The sequence below is a fragment of the Girardinichthys multiradiatus genome, chromosome 7 (assembly GCF_021462225.1).
Source record: "Girardinichthys multiradiatus isolate DD_20200921_A chromosome 7, DD_fGirMul_XY1, whole genome shotgun sequence".
Classification (NCBI taxonomy): domain Eukaryota; kingdom Metazoa; phylum Chordata; class Actinopteri; order Cyprinodontiformes; family Goodeidae; genus Girardinichthys; species Girardinichthys multiradiatus.
In genome coordinates, this window is record NC_061800.1 from 49,068,238 (window position 1) to 49,087,927 (window position 19,690).

Here is a 19,690-nt window from a genome sequence, read left to right on the forward strand (position 1 = left end):
CCACTGTGCTGGTCTGTCACAATAAACCCTGATAAAATAACCCGAGTTTCTGTTTGTCATGAGAAAAGGTGAAAGGTCAAGGTGGGAAAACATTTGGAAAGCTCTGTATGGGAATAAATGTTGAGGTCATAAATCAGAGGAGGTGATTCTAAATGTTCTTTTGGTATCAGACAAACAGGAAAACGGACCGTAACGCAGGCTCCGGTGGTGGTGTCACACACGGTCAAGATGGAGACATTCTGGGCCCGGTTCAGCCACCTCACTGCCGTCTTGGTCTTACTGATCCATTTCACCATGGTCACATAATGTTCCCTAGAAGAAGGAAATCATTAGACATAAGCTGCTGGTCAGTAGCCAGACCTTTAGAAGGTGTGCTTCTTTTGTGCTATCTGTTTCTGCAGCGGCCTAGTTAAAGTCTCTGGTCTGAGAAAAGTTAAATGTCATACGTATCCCTCTAAGGGCCACCACTGCTGATGCAAAGGTCTGACAGAGGAAATGCAGCTCTTCTCACCGCAGCTTCAGCGTCTCTGGAGGCATCAGCTCCAGCGTGTGCGTCGGCCCGTAAATATTGACAACGTAGAGCTTCACCGCTGGGTTGGGTTGGCCGGCCTGCAGAACGACGTAAAAAGGATCAGAAGCTTTTAGACTGCAGCAGAACCATCCTTGATGAAACTGGAAATCTGACTGGTTTGGGATGAAAACCATTTCAATGCAAACTTGGTTATGTAAACACTGAGGTTAAACATCTGCTACACATCGAACACCAGACAAACCGTCCAGAGAGCTGAGCGATCCTTATATATTTATATAGTAAGTAATCTTTCATTATGGCTTTATATTTCCCATACAGGTGGAGTTTTAATGTGATCTTTATCAGTAGATCTTGTGGCTTTTAGAGGTTTTCCTGAGAAGAGCAGGAAGCATTTTAACCTCATGAGCAACAATCAGAAACCTGAAGATGATGGCAAATCAAGTAATTCTTTCAGCTCTAAAATAACCCAGAAAACATTTAATATTTCAGCATCAGCTGCTTTAAAAGACTTTTAACCCCAGCAACAAATGGAAAACATAACATCAATGAAAATTAAAAGAAATATTCCAGAATGCTGAAAGCTGACACAGAAAAAGTATGTACACCCCATGAATTAACAACTTATTCACCCACAGAGAGAAACAACAGGAGTCATGAGGAACTTTGCTCCACTCTTTGTATCAAAGCTGCCTCAGTTCATTAATGTCTCTGCTCAGCTCTGAATGTCCCACCAGAGGATTTCAGTCAGCCTGAGGTCTGGACTTTGACTAGACCATGGCAACACCTTAATTCTTGTCTTTTTCAGTCGATCTGTTGTAGGTCTGCTGTGTTTGGGATCATGGTTCTGTTGATGACCCAGTTTGGACCAAGCTTCAGCTGTTGGACAGATGGACTCAGATTTGACTCTAGACTGGTAGCCAGGGGTGCCAAACATCTCTTTTTTCAGATGCACATTTGGTAACCAAAGGCCTGTAGCCATCTTGTTTTTAGAAAGATTAGGCTTTCTCCTTCAACCTTCCAGTCATACAGGTTGAGTGTCACAACCTTTAACCTTTAACCTGCTGACTGAGACCTGTAGAGTCATTTCTTTCAGTTTCACGCTCTGACCTTGGGGTCAGTCTGCTGGAATGTCCAACCCTGTGAAGATTGGCAGCTGTCTGAGATGTTTTCCTCTTGGAAATAATATTTCTCTCTGATGGTCTTTATTTAGTTAGGAGATGACCTTCTAACCCTTCCCAGGTTGATGGGCAGCAGCAGTTGCTGCTCTAAAGTCATTGCTGACAGTTTTTGTTAAATGAATAATGACTCAGTATAATATGATGTGTTTTTGTTCTGTGATGGAAATTCTTGCAGTAAGCATTTCACAGTGTATGACCTTTTTTATCTTACTCCTCAGAACATCTGTGTTAGAGGAAGAAGCTGTCAGAAGTTTGATGGTTCAGACCCATCTTTAGGACAATGTCAAGAAGGGCAGTTAGGTCTGTTCCTAGATAACCTTGTCACTGTTGAACTGAAGAAGGGTTGGGGTCATGAACATGGACTCTTTGCAGTTGAGATAACATTGTCTTGTTCTGGTATAAATACTGTGTGAAAATAGCGTTCGGGGCTCTGTTCAACTGACTTGCTCGGTGACAGAGTCATTCAAATGCTGAATGCCTTTGAATAAAACTTATAAAGACAAAGTCCGGATTTTTTCTTGTTATGAGTCAACTTCTCTCCACTTTGATAAGAAAATTCCACAACAATTTTAGCGTCACGAACAGGATCTAACGTGCCAGAGGAGACCGCGGGATGGGACACAGACGCCTGGCCAGCCTGGAGACGTTGTCCTCAGTCCACTTCCATTTTACGGTAGTGGAGTCCGGGTGTCCGCCTGCGGCTTCTGGCTGATTAGATCCGAACAATTTGTCTTCAAATATATCTGGGTGAGAAGTTGCTCTGTATGATATAATGTATATTATAATTTTTTATTACACATTAACCATCATCTCCTAACTAATTAATTAGGTTCCAGAGTTGCGAGAGGGAGGACATCAGCTGAGGGCCCGGTTACCCTGCAAAAGGAATGGCAGGGAGGTTCTTATTGGTAACAATAAGATAAAGCAGAACACAGGGTTTTGCGGGTGGTTTTTAGCAATTTTCTACACCTCATAAAGGAGAAAAGCCAGTGGGCAGACGTGCCGCTGAACAGGTAAAACAAATGGTTCCAGAACCTTGAGGCATCAGGGGTGTCTCCTTCTTCAGACTCTGATTTATAAAATAATGAAAGAAAAAAGTGGGGATGATTGTGTTAAATGTGCTTTAATTTGGAAGATAAGTTTGGTTTTTCACAGCGTGGAAGTTTGAGTGTAAATAAGTAAAATAGTTTAAATAGTTTCAAGTAAAACAGTTGATGGAAAAATAAATAAAAAAACATAAGAAAAGATTAAAAAGCACAGAGTGCATCAATTAAGGGGTTAAAGAGTTAAAACTTTCCTGAAGGAAGTTTTGTTTGTCTTAAATATTGCGATCAGTCGGAAAAGAAGGTAAAAGTGAAAAGGGACATTAGAGATGCGAAAAGAAAGTTGTTTTAGAAAGGAGTGTAGTTCATGTTGTGGAAGGAAGTGACAGGCAGGTGGACAACTGACTGACTGACTGATAATATTTCTGTGTCCAAAATCTGAACCAATACTAAACTTTTCTTCTGCCTCTCTCACACACAAATACACACATATATGGGATTTGAGTTCAACATCTGCGTTTTTGAGTCTGGATTTTAGAAACCTGCCCTTCTCCATGGCTACTCCATCAGAGACGCTTCTCCAGAACGGCCTGAAAGAAAGAGATCTACCTTCCTGCATGTTGAAAATCGCAGTGTGACTTTCTACAAGAAAAAAAAAACGAAACTCAGAAGAAGTCTGGACCCACTGAGATGGACAACGATCCATGCTGTTTGCAAGAGCCAGAAGAGCGATACACTGGATTTATATTGAAAGCATCTTATGCGGGCAGAAGAGAAACCGGAGCAAAGTTTCTTCTTTCTCCCTCCTGGAGAAGTTAAAGTGGACAAAGAATGATTGAATGTCTCACCAACAGACCTGGGAAGGGCCTGGTTGTTTTTTGGACTGATAGAGAACTGTGTGCCTGACAGTCTGACTCTGGAGCGATTTAGAAACTGATGGAGGTAACGTACAAACACACACACATTTGCATAAATCTTTTCCTATTTTCTGCAATGAATAACGCTTATTAACCGCTGCTCATGTGACGCTTGCTTGACGTTGACAGATATAGCGGGTTAAAATATTATTTTAGTGTTAGAAAAGTATCTTTAAAAGGGTGATAACTTAACTCATTTGATACTTTCCAGTTAATTCTTTCAGAGAAACAAGTTCTCTTTCGTCGTGGAATATTCAGGGTCAATTATTATAGTTATTAAAAGTTATTAAAAAGCAGAGGAAGTTACAACATCTCCAAAACTCAGCAGTAACCAAGTGTTTCTATGTTATTCTCAGGACAGATCTCATGAAGGAGTATTTTTATAAAACCCAGCGCATGTTTAAAACCTGATGGGTTTCTCCTTCAGGTATAATTTTCTGTTGTCAGAGTTTGTATCCCATAAATCTAATGGGTAGAGACCTCATTAAAACAGGCTTAGTTTTACTGCAGATGGTCTTCATACAGTTTCTGACACAGTATTTACAGTTTGGTGCAGTTTTTGTCCACAAGTGTTAACTGACGCTTGTGGAAAGTACAAATTCATTGTTTTTCACAGCAGCTGCTGGGATGAGGTTATATTAGGTTTTTTCTTCCCTCTTCTGATTTATGTAGCATGTTTATTTACACTGTACCTTATATCAGATCCTGACAAAAACTATGAAAGGTTTGGTTCTGCAGGTTCTTTTTTCTCCCTTTGGAGAAAGAAAGAGAAACCTAATCAGTTCTGTGCTGCACAGAAATATTAAAACACTTGTTGTTTTCTAAGATATCACCAGCTAAAAACTTTTAAAACTTTTGAGAGTAATTGGTTTTGTCAAACACATTTTCCTTGGTAAAACAAACCTTTAAAATGAGAATGAAAAATTGGGTTATTTAGAAAGAATCTGATTGGACAGTGGTACCACACAAAAATTAAACTAATCTCATGTTTCCTAAAAGACTCTGCATAAAAAGGCCTTCAGAACCGAGTTATTTTCCACCACAGTATCAAGTTTTTAAGGATGCTTTTTCTTTATTTTAAAACAGATCTGGTTTTTGTTCTGTTTTTGGTTTTTTAGCATAATGTTTGTCTGAAGCTTCTTATGAACTGTGTTAGAAGCAAATATGATCTGAGGTAAATTAGGAGCTGTGAACTAATAATTTTAAATCTGATTATTGTCCAAGCAGAAATAATATATTTAGCCAATCCTTCAATCTCTGCAGAAAGTTAACACCATTGTTCAATGCAGTAGTACTCAACTTGTGGTTCCTGGACTCCTGAAGCCCGTAAGCCATAGATTTTGGGTCCATAAAATTATAATATTTAATTAAAGGTAGATCGATTACCTATTAAAACAGATCTAAGCCAATAATGAGTTCCAGTCATTTTGGTGACTTTGAAATGCAATAATACTCAAAAGTTCTACTCTGGGGACACAGATTGGGGTTGAAGAGTTTAGTTTTGGAACCAAGGTTAGGATTTTTATAACAGAATCAAGACAAGTAAAATCCTTCATTTTAGGAAAAGAAAAGAAATAAAGGCTCTCTTAACAGTAAGAGGATGGTCGGCTTAAACTCCAGTCTCCTTGTTTGATTTCTTAGGGTTTAAAGTTTAAAAGAATACATAGGAGTAGAAAGGTACACAAGGTAATTTCAGATTACTAAGAGATAAAATATTGGAACATTTATCAGCATTTGGATTATTAAAGAGGGGTTCTAGTAATAAGTTCTCCTCAACTCTCAAAATTTAAATAGCCAAATTAAAGAAAATGAGAAAAAGTCCAGTTTGGAGACAAGCTTCTTATCTTAATTTCTGATTAAGTCAAACACTGCAGTTTTGTTTAGTTTGGGTATAACATAAAAATGTCAACGCTGACTTGTCTAATTTCCCCTCGGGGATCAATAAAGTATCTTTGAATTTAAATTGAATTAAATTAAAATACTTTTTTGCATTTAACCTGATATTCTGCAATACAGCTGCGATCAAATTGAGCCGAACAAAAAGAGAATTATAACAATAACTCTCAGGATTGTAGTTATTATTATAGAGTTACAGTACAAAGAATTAGCAAAAGGTTTCAGCATCAGTAAATTTGGATTCATATAAGAGAAAACTGTTGCTGTGCTTCTAAATAGTTTGAGATCTCTTTGGATTATGTGCACTCATTTTTAAAAAGGATCCTGAAGATTATCATAATGAAATTGATCAATTGTAGCATTAAAAGATATGGCTGAGAAAACATATTCTGAAAAGAGATTGTTAAAAATATCTTTGAATTCTTGAAGCTTCAAATTTGTCCATTTGTTTGTCTTTGATGTTTTGTTTGTTTTGTTGGAATGAATGTTTGTTTATATGTTGCATGAAACAATAATCCATGTTTAGAATAATGTTTCTAAATCCCAGATTGATTAAAACTTTGAGTTTTCAGGAGAGTTAAGAAGCAGCTTGTTTCTCAGGTAGGTTCATGTTAATAGTTTTGCAGTTTAAGTTACACTAAGATGGGTTGGAATGAAGAAACTGTGGTTCCGCCCATAGGCTGCCAATCAGAGGTTAGTTCTGCCTGACTCCGCCCACCTACCAGGTTGGTTCATGCCTTTGTTGTCATGGTAACGCTCAGCACCTCCCTTCCTGAGTTTTAACATTGTTTAAGAGACAATAGAATCAAAATGCTTGTAGTGATTGTTGCCTTAAAAACATGTTTTTATATAATAATTAAGGATGTAGCATGACATTTAGATTTATGTGTTTTATTACTAAAAGGTTCATGAAATAGTTTAAACTAGTTTGAAGAATTAGTTTTGCATGCAGAATCATTGGTGATTAATTAGATTGAAAGTTTCCCTGGTACCATTAAGCTAGCTGACAGTTCAAGATATGCAAAAGTAAGGAATATATTTTTGATAAATAATCTGAGTCATGACTTTATACTTGGTGGGAATTATTTATTAAATTCAAATTTGTAGGGTTTATGCATCTAAATTACATTAGATGTCCATTAATCTAATACTCATCTTTATACAAGACAAATCAGGATGATATGTGACTAATTTCTAAGTGAGACATTGATGAACTGAATAATTAAAGTTTGTGTTTTGTTGTTAATGGAACTGAATTGCAGTTAAAAACATCTGGATTTTCTTTATGTTGCTTTTGTTAAATTCATAATGACACATAGTTATGTCAGAATTCATTTCTTTGGTTCTAGGTTATGTGATCTTGGTTACTAAACATTTTTGTACAAATGTTTTGCTGGATTGTCACATGGGTTGGATCCTGCGCCAGAAGAGGGGAATGTCAGAATAAAGTAACATGGGGTTCCAAAAGTTGTAGCACTCATGGAAAAAGGGTAGCTCATACCTCCAGTGAGGACTTAGTGACAATGCGAGAGAGACGTTGTACTTTGTTTCTATAAATGGTGCATAGCTCCCTAAGACCACATTATGATAACCTCTCTGAAATTATGGTGTTGATTCTTTTGTGAAATTTTATATCTCCATAGATTAGACCATTTTTGAAATTCTTTTTGGGTATTCTGAAACTATGAAATATTGACCTGTAATCAGACCTTCCACAAACATCATGTCACATTTTTGATATTCAGAATATTTAGCTGATGGTCACTGCACACACACCACAGTGAGAGATTCTTTCCTCCCACTTTGACAGCGAGACTGACTCTGAGGAGGAAATCTCGGATGCTTTTATCTAACTTTTATGTTTATTGCTTGATATTTATCATTATGGTATTATTACAAATTTGAATGTGTTCATTTCCACCGTTGTTTAGTTGGACTATGGAAGCCTAACTTCCAGCAGGTTAGAGTTCCTGTTTCTAAATATATTTCTAGAGGAGCTTCCTATGACCGCCCACCTGTACTGTACCTGTACTGGTAACAGGGCAGCTTGAAGCCACTCAGGAGAGGCAGCAGGATTTTTGTTTTTTTTAAGTTGTTTATAATTTGGTTTTTTTGGGAAAAAACTGTTTGCTTTCAGTACCAGAAGAAAGGACATTCCACTTCAAGGTCACGATGCAGTTAAATGGAAGGTGGTCTGTTCTGATGCTAATGATTGGTATTGCAAGTATTTTTATAACTCTTGTGTTCTTTTTGGAAAAAGGTACAGCAAAGACAATGTGTGGTTAATCTGACTAATAATACTCATCAGGTTCTTCCTTAACTGCTCCACAGTGGTTCTACAAAGTTGTAAAATGAAGTCTAAACACCTTGTTGTGCACCAGTTTTCCAACGTACTGTTATGTAAGTCATTCGGTCCAAACATCCCCGTGTGGGTGTGTCCTCTATGGTGGCCATCTTGTATTGCAGATAATTAGGATGCCTGCCTCAAATCCAGCTATTTTATAGGAGGTGAGATTGAAGAGCAGCAGTTAGATTGGTTGACCAAGTCATTAAAGGTATGAAGGGGGAGTATGAAATGATTAATAAATTGTGAATGTATATACATGACATGGTTGCTTTAGATTTCATAACTGATAAATAAATCTTAATGTTGTGATTATTTGTGTAAAAGTCAAGTTAGCCTTTTTTTTCCCTGTCTAGAAGGATGTGATTGGCCAATCTGCACCGAGGAGGCGCAGTCTGAACATCTTTACAGGTGGACTACAGGATGTAGCAGAGAGGAGGATGAGCTGCTGCCACTAGAAGACAATAATCTGACTTCTGTTTACACAACTGCTCAGAAAGTTTAGAGATACTTTCTCACTTAATGGGTCTCTTTATCATCATGACTATTTAGATTGTAGTTTCTCATCAAAGAAAACAAAACTATGAATGAAGACACATGGAATTATGTAGTAAACAAAAAGTGTGAAATAACTCTAAACATTTTTATATTTTAGATTCTTCCAAATAGCCTCCCTTTGCTCTGATGACTGCTTTTGCTCTCTTGGCGTTCTCTCCAGGAGCTTCATGAGGTGGTCACCTGAGATGGTTTCCAGAAAGTCTTGAAAGAACTTCCCAGAGGTTCATTGAGAGAGGGTCAAAGGTTAATATTTCAGTCATTACAGCAAAGGGCGGCTACTTTGAGGAATATAAAATATAAAACATATTTAAAGTTCTTTTACAATTTATTATTTGCTACATAATTCCTTCCTTCCTTTCTTTCTTTCTTTCTTCTTCTTTCCTTTCTTTCTTTCTTCCTTCCTTTCTTTCTTTCTTTCTTCCTTCTTCCTTCCTTCCTTCCAAGCCAACAGTGCTAACCACTACGCCACCGCGCAGCCAAAGAAAACCATGAAATGAGAAAGTGAAAAGAAGAGACGAAGCATCTGGATCAGTACCAGAGAGATAGGGAAGCCATGGAGTGGAACCAGCTAGAGGACGTGTAAGGGCTAACACTAACTAATGCTAGCTTGCTATAGTGGTCATATAACCCAGCGTACAACAATTTAACATTTTAAGATTTTAGTTCTTATAATATGCTGTGGCTAGTGACCCCGCCCACCATCCAATCAGTGAGCGACAGTCTCCTGACATCATGTTTTCAGAACGGGTCGGTTGCTTGGAACTGCAAGCATGCAGGTACTAAAGTTAAGAATGGATCCACATAACCATTACTAATGAAAAATGTGAGGAGAACCGCGGTGAGTCGGGACTAGTGATGGCTCCTCCACACTACTCCTCTCTGTGCAGCGCCTCAGAATTGAAAACAGGGTGTGTTCAGTTTTTATTCTGATGGTGGGTTTTCAGATGAATGTAGTTATGGAGAGTTACCTTGGGGTAGGGGTACTGCTTTTGTTTTGGGTACGTTGTGCCAGTGAAGCGAGGTAAAACCATATTTGGGACCAAAGTGTTGTTGAGAACCAGGAAGGCCAACCTCTCCCCATCAGGAGACCACCAGTGGGCCACGTGGGTCTGCAGGATCTCCTCTGTTTCAACAAAAGCCTTCAATTATTCTTTAGACTTAGGATTTGAATGTGATTCCAAAGTGACCATCTGTAGATGTAGCAAGTTTTTACCCTTCAGTACCTCAGCCGTCTACATTTAGACCCATAGTCAAACACATTCATGGTTAGCCCTTTACAAAATTTACCTTCAGTCCAATCTCTGCTTTTAAATACTTATTCTTTATGCTGTTAAAGTATTCCAAATATCCTTTTATTATGAAGATACGTTTTTATTTGTCCACTAATGGGCACACTAAATACACACTGAAGTAGAAGAAAACACTTGTTCATTTAAAAAAGGCTCTCAATTAAGTTGCAATTTAGCACCAACAATCACTTATTGGCATCTAATTATGCTTTATAAAATAATTAACACTGAAACAGTTTCAGCAGTTCAGTTCTGCAGAGTAAGTGTCAATCTGAGGAAAACACACAAATCGATTCCTCACAGCCAGAAATCTGCAGTAAAACAAACATGATGAAGATGTCAGAACTGGGTTTTGGGTTTATGCTAAAATATTTCTGTTAATAACCAGCAGCCCTTTCATCTGAATCAGACAGAGTCAAAACTATCAGAGATATTAGTATTTAACACTACTGACAGGAACATCCAACCGACACCAGCTGCATGATTTATTCTGATGCCTGGAAACAATCCAGCCTGGTTCTGATTCTGGCTGCTGTAACAACAGAGTCACCACCTTCATACAGCCAGTCTGCGATTCCGTTGAAGATAACTCCTTCCTTTCCTGAAGATGTGAGCCGGAGGGAGCTGCTCTTCACATGAGAGCGGTAGTAGATGTTGTTTTCAAATATGTAGATCTGCAGAAATAGAGCAAGCAGTCACAACATTAATCTCTCTCAATAAGATGCTAAAATATCACATCAACACTTTAACTATTCAGCATCACCTCATTATAATATGTAATCACATACAGGTGGATAGATGGAAATAATAGCAGTAATGTTTTAGAAGACTGTGGCTCAGTGAGAAGTTGTAGGTTCGATTCCGACACATGGCGATGTACCGCTGGGCAAGGCATCCTCAAATTGCCTACTGATCTACGTATCGGTGTATGAATGTGTGTGCGTTAGTGAGTGTTTCAACGTTCAGAGATGAAAATGGGTCTGCTTGTCTTAACTTTGATGTAAATTAACATCAAACATTATTGTTTTTAACCAATAACCACATCAAAATCACAGTTTCTTACTTGAAAAAGACAAACAAATGTACTATTAATGAGTTTGACTGTATTTGATTATCTTCTGACCAAGTTAGCATGTAGCTCCTGCCTCAGACAGAGGGGGTACTGCTCTGTACTGGCAAGACTGAGCTTCTGCGTTCAGTAAAATGAAGGATGGCAAATATTAGACATGTACTGAATGTCTGCTGCAGCATGTTAAAAAAGAACTAAAAATAATTTGGAATATTAATAAATGGTTTCTGTGCAGTACAAATATAAAGATACGATGCATTTAAAATAAAAATCCTGGACAATTAAAAAAAAGCAGCATAATTACTTGATCACTAATGTCTTGAATCTATATGTTTATAACTCTTTTTGTCCAACTAAAAAAAACTGTTACAAAAAAGATGTCAATGCAAGAGGGTTTTATTTAAGAATATAAATACCATAAATAATAAAGTTATACAATGATGATGAGCCGAGGTAAGCAACGTTTCCAGAAGAAAATGAATTCTGTTTGTTATATTAAACCAAACTTTGCTACAATATAAATTTTGGAATGGAACCATCTGAACAGGAGGAAGTTTAAGCCTTGCTTGTAAAAGTTCCTCAGCATTCTCCAGAAAAAAACAAGAAAAACCAGTTAGTTTGGGAGGAACTCCCAACAGATCAACACACTGGTTATGAGCCTGAGAATGCAACAGTAGCACTGGTACCAACAGGAGTTCTGTTCAGCTCGGATGAGCCTTTAAAACCTGGCTGCAGCAAGAGGATTATGTTACTATAAATGAGTCAATTCCTACTAATTATTTAAATTTTCACATTCCTCGAAATACTGGGCGAGGAGAAGGAGTAGTAACCATCTTTCAGTCTGATTTATTGATTAGTCCCAGACCAATCAATAGCTACAACTCTTTTGAATATTTAATCCTTAGTTTTCCTCATCCAAATTGCAAAGCACTAAAACCACTTCTGTTTGTTGTTTTGTACCGTCCACCAGGCCCTTACTCTCAATTTTTAGATCAGTTTTCAGACCTTTTATCTGATTTAGTGTTAAATACAGATAAGGTTATTATAGTGGGGGATTTTAACATTCATGTTAACACTGAAAGTGGTAGCCTAAATATAGCGTTTAATGCTATCTTAGACTCAACTGGCTTTGCTCAAAACATTAACAAACCTACCCACCTTTGTCTTCATTCTCTGGACCTTGTGCTGACATATGGCACTGAGTGTAAAGACATAACAATATTTCCTCATAACCCTGTCCTGTCTGACCATTTCTTAATAACCTTTGAGTTTAATTTAACCGAGTACTCCACACCTGAAAGAAAATTTCATTATAGTAGATCATTATCAGGCGATGCTGTAACAACCTTTAAAGAATCTGTTCCACTTTTGATTTCTTCATTATCACAGAAAAACACAGTGGAGGGCAATCATTCTGTTTCTTCCCCTTCACAAATTGATTCTTTTGTTCATAGTGTTTCTTCATCATTGCGTGATAAAATTGATTATATTAAAAATAAAATCTTTGACATACTCCCGAAGATGATTACTTCAACCTCAGCAAGTGAGACAACATTGGAAATAACTGTAGAACCTGATCTGTGTTTGGACTGTTTTGATCCTGTGGAGCTTCCTGAGTTATCAGAAATATTAGCTTAATCTAAACCTTCAACTTGTATGTTAGACCCAATCCCAACCAAATTATTTAAGGAAGTGTTCCCTCTGATTACCAGCCCCATTTTAGATATGATTAATCTATCTTTAGTAAATGGATCAGAACCACAGGCTTTTAAGGTAGCTGTAATTAAACCTTTACTTAAGAAACCTTCGCTTGATCGAGATGATTTAATAAATTACAGACCTATATCCAATCTTCCATTCTTATCTAAAAGTCTTGAGAAAATAGTTGCTAATCAAATGTGTGAACATTTATACAGCAATGACCTGTTTGAAGAGTTTCAGTCAGGCTTCAGAGCTCATCATAGCACTGAAACAGATCTGCTGAAAGTCACTAATGATATTCTTATGGCCTCAGATAATGGACTTGTGTCTGTTCTGGTTCTGTTAGATCTCAGTGCTGCATTTGATCCAGTCGACCATAATATTCTCTTAAAAAGGCTGGAATATGCTGTAGGGATCAGGGGAACAGCGCTAGGCTGGTTTAAATCTTATCTGTCTGACAGATTCCAGTTTGTTCATGTAAATGATAAATCATCTTTAAACTCCAGGGTTAATTGTGGAGTACCACAGGGTTCAGTACTTGGGCCAATTCTCTTTACTATATATATGCTTCCAATAGGTCAAATTATCAGGCAGCATAGGATACATTTTCACTGTTACGCTGATGATACTCAACTTTACTTATCCATAAATCCTGATGAGCCCAACCAGTTAGATAGACTACAAGCATGTCTTGAAGATATAAAAACTTGGATGACTTTAAATTTTCTGCTTCTAAATACAGACAAGACAGAAGTTGTCGTCTTTGGACCGGAGTCTTTAAAAAAGAAACTGCTTAGTCAATCACTTAACCTGGATGGCATTAAATTGACCTCCAGTAATAAAGTTAAAAACCTTGGTGTTATTTTTGACCAGGACATGTCATTTAAATCCCATATTAAACAGGTTTCTGGGTTTCCTTCTTTCATCTCCAGAACATTGTCAAAATTAGAAATATCCTGTCCAGGAGTGACGCTGAAAAACTAGTCCATGCATTTGTTACTTCAAGGCTGGACTATTGTAATTCTTTACTATCAGGATGTCCACAAAATGCAGTTAAAAGCCTTCAGCTGATTCAAAATGCTGCAGCAAGAGTTCTGATGAAAATTAAAAAGAGAGATCATATTTCTCCTATTTTAGCTTCCCTTCATTGGCTCCCTGTTAAATCCAGAATAGAATTTAAAATTATCTTCCTCACATATAAAGCCCTTAATGATCTAGCTCCATCATACATCAGAGATCTGATTGGTCCATATGTTCCTAACAGAGCACTTTGTTCTCAGACTGCAGGTTTACTGGTGGTTCCTAGAGTCTCTAGAAGTAGAATGGGAGGCAGATCCTTTAGTTATCAGGCTCCTCTCCTGTGGAACCAGCTCCCAGTTTTAGTCCGTGAGGCAGACACCCTGTCTACTTTTAAGGCTAGGCTTAAAACTTTCCTTTTTGATAAAGCTTATAGTTAGAGTGGCTTAGGTTATCCTGAACTTTCTGTGTAGTTATGCTGCTATAGGCTTAGGCTGCTGGAGGACATAATGACCACTTTCACCCTCTTCGCTACATTCTCACACTACTCTCCAATTTTGTATTATTTGCTGTTATTTCAGTTTTTAACTTTGTTCTCTCTTTTCTCTTCCTAGAAGCTACACCTGGCCTGACTCTGTGTCTACCTGTGACACCTTTCTGGAGAGGGGAATTGTCCGAGCTGCTGCTGGCAACAACTTAATGCTCACCTTCTACAGATGATCCACATAGCCCTGTCTTTCAGAGTTTAATCCTTTCTCTCTCCTAGACATGGCTACTGACTGAAGAGACTGAAAGACATCCTGTTATCAAAGTTTTGACAGGTGAACTTGTGAACTTAAGTGGGGTCATGGGGTCATGGGGGTGGGGAAGTCATGGGGTCAACGGGTTGTGGCCGAGGGGCGTAACCGTGCATGTTGATTGGATGTCGTCATTAGGGGCGAGACCTTATTTGAGCCAATTATAACACAGGGGTGTGTTTAAGGGTGTTATTAATTAATTGTATGTATTTTCAGGCGTTAATACATCTAAAAAAATACATGCAGCCTTTAAACTTTAAATGTATACTCAACTTAATGCTGGCCTGTCACATGAAATCCTACTAAAATGAACTGTGTAACCTGACAGAATTGTAAGTTCATTTTGCTTTTCCAGCAGGACCTATTTGCTGAATATATGAGCCAGTTTAAATCAATTCAAAATAGAAAGATCTAAAAGTAAATAAAGTGAATAAAGATTGTGCTTCCCTACATCGGTACAATGAGAAGAACCTTCCCCTTCTGCATCAACATCAGAAAGAACAACTCCAAGGCCCTCCTCTGCTAAAATGTTTGAGTAAGAGACAATCTGCACCAACCACTTGTAAAGAGCTGGGGAAAAGCAAGAGAAAGATGTAAGACAAATATGAAATTAACAGAAACTTTACGATCCCTCAGTATACTGTTTCCAAGTTATAAATTGACTCTAGCGATGATGTGTTTGTTTGGAATCATGAGAGACTCCATTTTGGAAAAGGAATGATAATTTTAGTTACCTTTAACTTTCCTAAAACGTTTTTTTTTTCAACTTAGAGCAAAAGTTATTGATGGATTTAGAGAAAAAACTGTTATTCTCTAACTGAACTCTGTTTCAACCTCAACCTTCAGCCTCATTCTTCTGATTCAGTCTTCAGTCTCCACACTGAGTGTGTGTGTGTGTGTGTGTGTGTGTGTGTGTGTGTGTGTGTGTGTGTGTGTGGGTGGGTGTGTGTGTGTGTGACACAGGCAATAATGTGATTTGAGCTCTCCCTAACCCTCCAAAGTGTCAAGATAGAGGTTCATGAACAGGTGAGGGTCTTGTGTATGTCAAAGGTCACTGGTTTCTCACTGGTAATACATGCTTCTAAAATGAAATTGTTGTTTTGGGATATAGGGAATGTTTATACAGACAGCTTCCCATGTAAGAGCTATGTGAGTTATGTACACATTCAGTGCAATCCTTTAGGAATCTTGGACAATCCGCAAGAAAACAGGGAAATGAATATGTAATTTGGTAATTGGACCTCTTTTGCATTTCAGGGTGCTGGCAATAAAAAACACGTTACTTTCACAGTACTCCCAGAGCAGAGGCATCAGAATTGTCTACATCGTCAACAGCGTCAAGTCTGGTACTGGTAAATGGTTTAAATTTGTTACGCAAAAAATACTAGTACAGGAAAAAAAATGTCGGTACATATTTCAGGAAACAAAGAAGGTGCTGAACTCCCTCAACCTGCTTCTAATGATTCTCAGAAGTACAATGCCATCGTTAAAAGTAAGTAAGCAGTAAGAAATCATTAATTGCAGGTGAATGTTCTCTAATATTGTTTAATTTATATATATGTTGTTTCTTTTTTCCAAGAACCCACAACTGATGATCTCGAGGATTTCATATTAACACAGTCCGAATACGGTAATTAATGTTAAGTGCAACAACATTTTACAGTTAACGAATAAATCAGCTAACATTGAACAAATCTACCTATAGATTTAATGAGATGCGTATACCCGAATGATCACTTTGGAGGACTCAGCGGCTGGAAGTTGAGAAGACGGCTTATCTCCAAAAAAGAAACCCCGACCACATCTGAACTTTCTTTGATCAAAGAATGAGAATCTGAAGTGTTAAATACCCCTCCGCAAATTATCATAATTTCCCCTGAAAACACACCAGATAAATTGCCAGCTGCTGCCGGGCCAGAAAGTAAGTCCAAAAAAACTATTTGTTTTCTTTGCGGGTGAATGTGTTATTATAGACTTGTTTAACCCTCAGGTAAAACTGTTTACAGATTTGGTGGAGGACGTATCTCTGAAAGAAGAAGAAGAAGAAGAAGAAGAAGAAGCAGATTTGATCAAGCAAACTAAAGCCAATAATGAACTTGGAATAAACAAAGGACAGCCATCAGCTGTGGAAGGTAAGTAAAATAAATAAAATGAAAATAACAATAACATCGATGTATATATATTTTTAAGCATGCATAATTCCCTATAAAGACTCATCTTGTTTTCTCCCTAGCTGATATGTACGTCAATAATCTGACTGTCTACAGTTCAATAAAATAATATCATATAAGTCTGTTTACAGATTCATCCAAAGATGCAACCCTGAAACTGACCCAAAGAAGGTCGCTTTTCAAAGATCAAGACAACTTTTCACACAAGTGCATCAGTTCAGTGCAACAAGAAGCGAAATCTGGACCTATTAACATACAATCCCGTCTCCGTAGTAAGTAAAAAAGATAAAATAGTATTTCAAAATTTGTTTATAAGCCTACGAGTATTAAAGTTATCAGGGTTCACTTCCCCATTAAAAACTTGCTTATTTTAAAACTACTATTATTATAATTGTTTATTTATGAGTGCTGTGCTGCGCAGCATAAGGTAACTTTATTTTATTTTGTTTTCATAGAATATTTAACCTCAGCCAAAAGGCAGCGGCAGTTAGAGGTTTAATGAGTGGAACGTTTAATTCTTATTTTACCTACTGAATTAATTTGAATTCACTTTTTTTTTACTGTAATTTGTTTATTTCAATATTTTTTGTTGTTCATTCTCTTTACAGAGGTAACGTTGATGGTAGGGTAGATTCGATTGAGATCCGGACAACAACAGTGCAGACAGAAAGTTTCTACGACTGCACAGGACCGTCATAATAAAGCGTCATCCTTAACGCCTTTGGCTGCTTGCCAGACTCTGTTACAGAAACTGTCCGGTGATATCAAGGCGATTCTCAACTGATCCCTGTATTTTGTTGGTTTTTTGTTGGTTTGTTTGATTTTTCTTATGCTCTTGTAAATATGGATAACCAAATCAGACTTGCCCTGGATGAAATAAGAGACACAGTAGGTGAGCTCAATGAAATCGCAATAGCTGCACATGTATCAGATTACAGCTCAGATGAGGATGCATCTCCTGTTGACAACCACAGTGAAGATGTGATAAATCAAAATCAGCACAGTGACTTTTTAAACTTACTAGAACAGGCTCATAAAGATTTCAATAGACCTTCTGCACCTGACAGTCATCAAAATGAATCAGATAACTTACAAAATCCTTCAATATCACACACTGCTGATCAGCATGGGGGTAATTTCAGTCAGGAGGTTGCAATCAGCCCTGATCAGATTGAGGGAGATCCTCCTGCAGTTGTTGAATGTGAACGTTTTAATAACCATGAAATAAGGAGACCTTTTACCATCCCGCCGCCCTGTCTGGGTAACGTTCCATATCTAGCAGCATTCTATACAAACATCATGCGTATTCTCATTGAATTAGCCGACACCGCAAGATCTTTACCCAGATGTAACGATGTTGTACAGGTAGAATTAGTGGGTGAAAATCTCAATCGTCACGTCACATTTACTATTACCGATGATGGAAATATGATCCTGCCTGCTTTCGAGGACTTTTTGGACGAGTTAGTACAGTCAAATGCTGATGTGCCTGTAGACAATAACCAGGAATTTGTTCTTCAGGTAGTTAATGACGCTGCAGGAGGATCAAAACGTAAGGCTACAGGAACGTTAGACTGTGAACTGATTAACAAGAAAATACACCACCTGTATATTGTAGATAATACCGGTAATCAGTTATGCTTTGCCATAAGTCTTGCACACGTGTCTGACCCTCCCCTTACTCATAATCAAGCTTTAGAGCTGGGGAGGGAGTGGCAACACAGGGCTGGTTTAGATGATCAGACAGCAGTAACTTTCAGCGACATTGGTAAATTTGAAAACATTCTAAAGAGAAATATTGTAGTGTTTCACATAACCGTTATAGTGTTGGGACCCAGCCATGGATTTCAACATTAAAACTCCGGTACACACTTTTCTGGAACTTTCAAAATAAATTGCATTAAACTGACTTCCAGCAACTGAGGAAAGGGGGGTAGCAGCAGACTTCCCATGATGCCTCTGTCTGAAAACTAAGGGTGATAGAGCTTTTGCAACAGTAGCTCCCCGTCTCTGGAACTCTATCCCCTTGTATATAAGGACTGCGGATACGGCGGTGTCTTTTAAAAAACAGCTAAAAACTCATCTTTTTAGGCTTGCGTTTGGTTAGTTTATTTTTGATTTTATCTTATCTTCTTCTATTTTACATATATAAATATATTATTCCAATTGTAATTTGTTTTAGTGTTGTGAAGCACTTTGTGATCTGTGTCTTGAGAGGTGCTATATAAATAAAATTTTACTTACTTACTTACTTATTATAATTGACTCAAATAAGGTATCGCCCCTAATGACGACATCCAACCAGCATGCACGGTTACGCCCCTTGGCCACACCCCGTTTACCCCATGACCTCCCCATCCCCATGACCCCATGACCCCCCTTAAGTTAACAAGTTCACCTGTCAAAACTTTGATAAAAGGGTGTCTTTTAGTCATTGACTGAGCTTCTACTGTAACTAACTCTATGTGCTCTCTTTCAGACTCTAACCTTGAAAACTGGATCAGAGTTTATCTGTTCTTTCTTTCTAGATGAAACGACTAAAGGAGCTACATCCATTAACATTTACTTTTCCTTCCCATAGAAAGTACTCCTGGATCAGTGCTTCTTTGTTCTCTTTGTGTCTCTGCTCTGTTCTCTAAAACCCCCAGTGGGTTGTGGCAGATGGCCGCTCACACTGAGCCTGGTTCTGGTTCTGCTGGAGGTTTCTTCCTGTTAAAAGGGAGTTTTTCCTCTCCACTGTCGCTACATGCATGCTCAGTATGAGGGATTGCTGCAAAGTCAACGCCAGTGACTGTCCACTGTCTCTACATGCTCATCCAGGAGGAGTGAATGCTGCAAGTCACTGACTGGATGTGTTGTGGAATTTTCTTATCAAAGTGGAGAGAAGTTGACTCATAACAAGAGAAAATCCGGACTTTGTCTTTATAAGTTTTATTCAAAGGCATTCAGCGTTTGAAGACCCTGACACTGAAGTTAGTCAGTGAAACAGAGCCCCGATCAACATTTACACACAGTATTTATACCAGAACATGACAGTGTTATCTCAACTTCAAAGAGTCTGTGTTTTATGACCCCAGACCCTTCTCGGGTTCAGAGGTGACAAAGTTATCTAGGAACCCATCTGTCCCTCCCGAGATATCACCCTAAAGCATGAGTTTTAACCATTAAACTTCTGATA

General features: G+C 38.0%; 1 protein-coding gene across 2 annotated transcripts in view; it reads right to left on the minus strand.

The window, feature by feature from the left end:
* Positions 1-19,690, minus strand: part of LOC124871432 (inactive dipeptidyl peptidase 10-like) — a 239,827-nt gene that overhangs the window by 17,242 nt on the left and 202,895 nt on the right. For both annotated transcript variants that reach the window (XM_047370704.1, XM_047370705.1), the window contains exons 8-11: positions 10,311-10,431; positions 9,437-9,591; positions 512-609; positions 189-312 (exon numbers count right to left, since the gene is read on the minus strand). In XM_047370704.1, coding sequence (XP_047226660.1) covers positions 189-312; positions 512-609; positions 9,437-9,591; positions 10,311-10,431 — 498 coding nt within the window. The remainder of the gene's footprint in view (positions 1-188; positions 313-511; positions 610-9,436; positions 9,592-10,310; positions 10,432-19,690) is intronic.